The sequence below is a fragment of the Octodon degus genome, unplaced genomic scaffold (assembly GCF_000260255.1).
Source record: "Octodon degus isolate 3935 unplaced genomic scaffold, OctDeg1.0 scaffold00083, whole genome shotgun sequence".
Lineage (NCBI taxonomy): Eukaryota > Metazoa > Chordata > Mammalia > Rodentia > Octodontidae > Octodon > Octodon degus.
In genome coordinates this window covers 6,939,686-6,945,383 of record NW_004524659.1, presented here as the reverse complement: position 1 = coordinate 6,945,383, position 5,698 = coordinate 6,939,686, and the positions used below count along the sequence as shown (strand labels likewise).

The window sequence follows — 5,698 nt, the reverse complement described above, 5'->3', positions numbered from 1 at the left end:
GTCCGCGGGCTAGCCTGGCGGGCTCGGACGGCGGCAGCGCCCGTTCCAGCGGCATTAGCCTGGGCTACGACCAGCGCCACGGCAGCCCACGCTCCGGGCGCTCCGACCCGCGCCCCGGGCCCGGGCCCCCGTCGGTAGGCAGCGCCCGCTCCAGCGTGTCCAGCCTGGGCTCCCGCGGCTCGGCTGGCGCCTACGCCGACCTGCTGCTGCCCCTGCCCGGCACCTGCCCCGTGCCGGCCCGTTCCCCGGAGCCTGCAGGGCCGGCCCCTTTCCCGCTGCCTTCGCTGCAGCTTCCCCCAGCCCGGGAAGGCGGCCCGAGCGCGGCCGAGCGGCGGCTGGACACGCTCACCCGGGAGCTGGAGCGGGCGCTGGAGGCGCGCACGGCGCGGGACTACTTCGGTGAGCGAGCGCCGCGCTGGCCGGGGTCGGGTGCCGGGGCTTGGGGTCGGAAGGGCCGCCAGAACGGAGAAGGTTTCCCTCCGTGGGCTGGGGAGCAGGCGGCTGGGTGTAGAGTTTATTTCCAACAGTGGCTTCTTCTCTAGGTCACCCGCCACAGAGGGGGTTCTGGCAAAGTGAGTTGACCTGCTCAGGTTGATAGGGAGAATGAACTATTTTCTGATTTCTTCTTCTCATTTTTATTTTTTAGTCCTATTAGTGATTAACCGTGGACCCAAATCCTTTGCACTGATCTACGTCCCCAAGGCTTAAAAAAAGAAAAAAAAAAAGTTAAAAAATTTTGAGAGAAAAATCTCTTTAAATTGCCGGAGCCACCCACGTTCGAATATGAGAGCCTCCTGCCTCAGCCTCTCACGGTGCTGGGATTATAGGCGGCCACCCCTTCTGATTTGGCGTTTCCTTCTTAACCCTTGGCACTTGCTGCTGCTCACCCTACCTGCCTTTAGAGATCAGCAGAAGGGACGCCTGCCAGCCTAGGCTGCCCTCACCCAGCTGTATGCATTTTGCACAGGAATAGAGGTGGAGTGCCCTAGATACCCCCAGGCCCCAGCTAACTCAGGGCCGTTGCGACAGTAGTATTACTAGCAGTACTAGTAGGGGCAGAGGTGGAGGCTGTGAGAGAGGAGGACCAAACCAGACTCACTGGGCTGGTCTGAGCTGCCAGTGTGTAGGAGACGCTAATGGACTGCTGCTTCTAGGAATCCTGCCTCGAAGGCGACTGCAAAGTCATCAGTCTCTGACAGCCTCTATTTCCTAGACCTGCCCTGGCCCACTCATCGCTTTGGACTACATTTAGGCTGAAATTAGGAACAGGCGGAAGTATTGTAGGACCTGGGCATAGTGCTCTCCCTCTTCCCTGATAAGCAAAAGGGTGAGGCCACTCGCTTTGTAAGGGGCTGTTATCTAGCCTGTGAAGGAGGCTGTCCTGGGGTTTCTGTGTTCCATACAGTGGAACTAACAACTCTGGAATGCCCAGAACTGGATCTTGAGAGATGAAGAGGCTGCATTTTGCAGGCCAGTTGAGGGCATTCCAGGCAGAGCAAAAGGAATCAAGGGAGGGTGTCAGATTGTGTCAGATTGGGCTGTATCCCAGGAGGGGAGGGGTCAGGAGGTCAAGGGCATGCATGTATGGGCTAAGGGGCTAGTCTGCCTTGGGGACCGAGAACATCTCCCAGAGCAAGGTCTGGAGGTGGCTGTCAGCAGGCCTGGGTGCAGGAAGAAGATTGAGGCGTGTTTGCTCTCATGTTAGGCGTGCGCCAGGAGCAGAGCTGGGGCTGTCTGTTGAAGAGACCCCTGTCTTCTGTGCTCTCTTCGGGAAAACTAGCCAGTTGCTGGCCCCTATGCCTCCCAGGCATGCATGTTGGCTGTTTCAGAATTTTTATGTGCTGCTGGGATGGTCCTGGCCCTGGTACTATTGGAAGCAAAGGGGTTTATAGTAGAAGACTCTGTGTGTGTGTGTGTGTGTGTGTGTGTGTGTGTGTGTGTGGTCATCCTTTCTACCGAGGAGTTGGACTCAGCTTCTGCTCTTTGAGGACTGATGGGAAATCTTTCTTTTCTTTCTTTCCGGTACTGGGAATTGAACTAAGGACCTTGCGCTTGCCAGGCAGGTGCTTATTCTGCTGAGCTATCTCTTCAGCCTGGTAATGGTTTTCTATTTCTTAAAAATATGAGCAGCGTTAGCTGTGGTGGGCACACATGTACTCTCAGCATTCTGGGAAGTAGAAGGATTGCAAGTTTACACCACGCCTGGGCAACTTAGTGACTTAGAGTAAGACTGTCTAAAAATAAAAAAAGAGCTGAGAATGTAGCTTAGCGCAAAGGCCTTGGCTCCATTGCTAGTACTACACACACACACGTACACAATTATAGTTATTTGCTTGAGCTATATGGTTCTCATGATATTTGACTTTTGTGTCTTCTTTTTTTATTTTTAAGGCAAGGTCTCCAACTGTAGTTCAGGCTGACCATCATGGTGTTCGGGACAGGGATTGAACCCTTGCCAAAACAGGCACTTAGCCCGCTGAGCTATCTTGCCGGCCGACTAGTTCAACTTGAATAACTTTTTTCTTTTCTTTCTTTCTTTCTTTCCTTTTTTTTTTTTTTTTTTTTTTTTTTGGGGGGGGGGGAAAAAAAACCGGGGCACCTTGTGCATGCCAGGCAGGTGCTTATGCTGCTGAACTGTCTCCCCAGCCCTAAATTTTTTTTTTTTTTTTTTCTTGATCAAGGAGGTGTGCGGGTAGTGTGAGCTCCAGGAGTCCCAGATCTTAGTTGCAGAGTTTCTTTCTGTGTGACCCTTCCTGACTTCCCTTCCATGCCCTGGTGCCAGCTGAACTCTTGTTCCCTTTTTGCCATTCATGGATGTCCTGGAACTTTCTCCTCCCTTCCCCAGACTCCACTGCCCTTAACAGCCAGTAGCCTTAGGCCTCCGGAACCTCTTGGTGGCCTCCCTGCCTTCAGAACTTGGCCCACTCACTCCGGGCCACACCCTGATTTTGCTTCTCCCCTGTAGCCTTCTGTTCCAGGCTTCTCAACAGCACTCCTGACTCTTCTCAGCTACTGCCCTGCAGGGTCCCAGCTGAGTCCCTGCGGCAGCCCCTCTGCTGCTCTGACAGCCCCTGAGTGCCTCTGAGGAAGCTGCTGGGACCATGGCAGCATATTCAGCCTCAGTGGTCTTCTTGGTACCACCTTTTCCTCTCCTCCCTTCCCCTTCCTTCCCTTCCCTTCCCCTCTCCTTTTCTTTTCATTTTTTCAGTACTAGGGACCAAACCCAGGGCCTTCACCCGGAGCCACATCCCCAGCTCTTCTTTTTGTTTACTTTTCCTTTTTTGTATGTGTGTGGTACTGGGGATCAAACTCGCGACCTTGCTCTGGCCAGGCAGATGCTTATGCCACTGAGCTATCTCCCCAGCCCTACTTTTCCTTTTGGAGGCAGGGTCTCACGGAGTTGGCTAGACTGGGCTGGAACTTGCAGTCTTCTTCAGTGGGTGCTGGGTTGACAGGCCTGTGCCACCACGCCCGGCCCAGCCTGTTCTCAGCATCCTTGGGCTCTCCTCTGCTGCTTGCCCCTGCTTTCCACTTGCTCAGTATAGCAAGGTCACCAGCTTCTTGCTCCTCACCCTCAATCTCCCTTCAGCCCCCAGCAGCTGATTTTCCTGCCATCTGGGAAGTTAAGACCTCCTTCGCTATCCTCCACCTTTTCTATCTTCAGCTTCCTTTTTTCCAATAGCCATTTTTCTTTGGCTACAAATTTGTACAAGGGTCTTGTTTGCCTGCCTTCCCTCCCTCTCTCTCCTTCCCTCTCTCCCTTTTTCCCTGCCTCCTTCCCTTCCTCTAACCCTTCGTCTCTCCCTCCCTCTTTCCCTCCCTCCCTCTTTCCCTCCCTCCCTCTCTCCCTCCCTCATTCCCTCCTTTCCTTCTTGTGCTGGTGATCAAAGCCAGGGCCTTGTGGAAGCTAGGCAAGTGCACTACCAGTGAGCTACAGCCCCAGCCCTTTTTATTTTATTTTTGAGAGAGGGTCTGGCATTCCAGTCTCCCTGCCTCATTCTTCCTAGTAACTAGAATTATAGTGTGTGCTGTCTTTTCTATTTGTACAAGGATTTTTTTTTTGGCAGAACCGGGAATTGAACTCAGGCCCTTGTGCTTGCCAGGCAAGCACTTGTACAAGGATCTTACAATAAAAACAAAAAAAGGCATAAACAAAACCCTAAGCTTCCATGGCCAAAGTCTGCTCAGCCCTTCCATCTCCCCTCCTGACCGCAGCTACGAGGCCTGCTCTCCTGGAAGCATTCTCCTCCTTTAACCTCTGAGGGGCCTCCTGCTTCTTCCTTTAGTGTATTTCTGTTTGGTCTCACAGGGTCGCACTCCACACTGCAGGCTGGCCTTGAACTCACTGTATAGCCTGAATTGGCCTCTGGCTCGCGGAAATCCTCCCACCCCAGCTTCCTGAGTGCTGGGATTACAGGCATGTGCCGCCACACCCAGCTCTTTAGTGTATTTATTCTTTTAAAGGATGCAGGCACACCTTGAGTGTAAAATAACATAAAACCCCAAAACTAGTGCAAGGTAGAGCCCTGCGCTCTTTTCTACTTTGCCCTCTTGCTTTCTGAGGGTAGCTGAGTTTTTATGGTTTTCGCTTTTCACTGTTTATTCCATGATGAGGGCAGAGCCTCAAAGCTGATGGGTGAGAAGGACGATGGGAGGGTGGATTTCTTTCACTTAGTCCCCCCACCCCCACCCTGCCCCTGTGCCCCCCAGTGCTGGGATTGAACAGAGGGCCTTCGCACTGAGCTATATCCTCAGCCCTATTTATTTATTTGCAGGAGCTCACTAAATCATTATGTTTCCGGGGGCTTGCGGGTTGGCTCAGTTGTTTAAAGCCCCTGCCTGGGCAAACCCAGCCTGGCACAGTGGACTGCGATTCAATCCCCCGCTCCACATGCAGCACCAGACCTGCCCTTGAGCCAGCCAAAAAAAATCCTTATCACTATGTTTCCTAGCCTGGACTCAAGCAGAACTCCTTCTTCACCTTTACAAGGAGCCAGGGTTACATGGGTGTACCACCATGCCTGGTTTTATTTTATTTTATTTTTTGTTTTGTTCTTGAGACATGGTCTCACTGCATTTCTTGTGGGACTTGAACTCTGCCATGTAGCCTAGGCTGGCCTCGAACATATGGCATTCTTCCTGCCTCCACCTCCTGAGTGCTGGGATTACAGGTGTACGACACGAGCAATTCTTTTTTATCTTGAAGAGAGGAGTTTGGAGTTTGGATGCAGTCTGATGGGTCAGGCTTGTAAACCACAGTCTGAGTCAAGCTGGTGCTGGTGAGGGGCACGATTGAAGTTAAAACTAGGGAGCAAACCAGGCATGGTGGTGGACATCTGTTATCCCAGCTACTCAGGAGGCTGAGGCAGGAGGATTGCTTGTATCCAGAAAGTGGACATCAGGCTGAGTAACATAGCAAGACCCCAGCTCAGAAGAAAGGAACAAAAAAAGAGGAACGTTGGTTCTGAGTTGAAGGTGAGGGAGGGGGCACCTGGGGCACCCGGAAGTGCCATATTCTGAGGGAGAAACCCAGCTTGAGCCGTGTGGGGACATCTGGAACCCTGGGCAGAATGTCTGGAGCCCTCAGGAAAGTGGCTCAGCACTCAGGGGAGTCTGGGCTAAAGAGCGGAGCACCTGGGGCCCTGGGCAGGTTGGGTAGTAGGGAGGATGGGAGACCCCGGCCGATGGCGAAGTCATA

At 53.0% G+C, this 5,698-nt stretch overlaps 1 protein-coding gene across 1 annotated transcript in view; it reads left to right on the top strand.

Annotated features, from left to right (window-relative positions):
* Positions 1 to 2: 2 nt before the first annotated feature.
* Positions 3 to 5,698, top strand: part of Wtip (WT1 interacting protein) — a gene marked incomplete at its 5' end in the record, with an annotated part of 28,753 nt that continues 23,057 nt past the window's right edge. The window contains one exon of the mRNA XM_012515949.2: positions 3 to 399. Coding sequence (XP_012371403.2) covers positions 3 to 399 — 397 coding nt within the window. The remainder of the gene's footprint in view (positions 400 to 5,698) is intronic.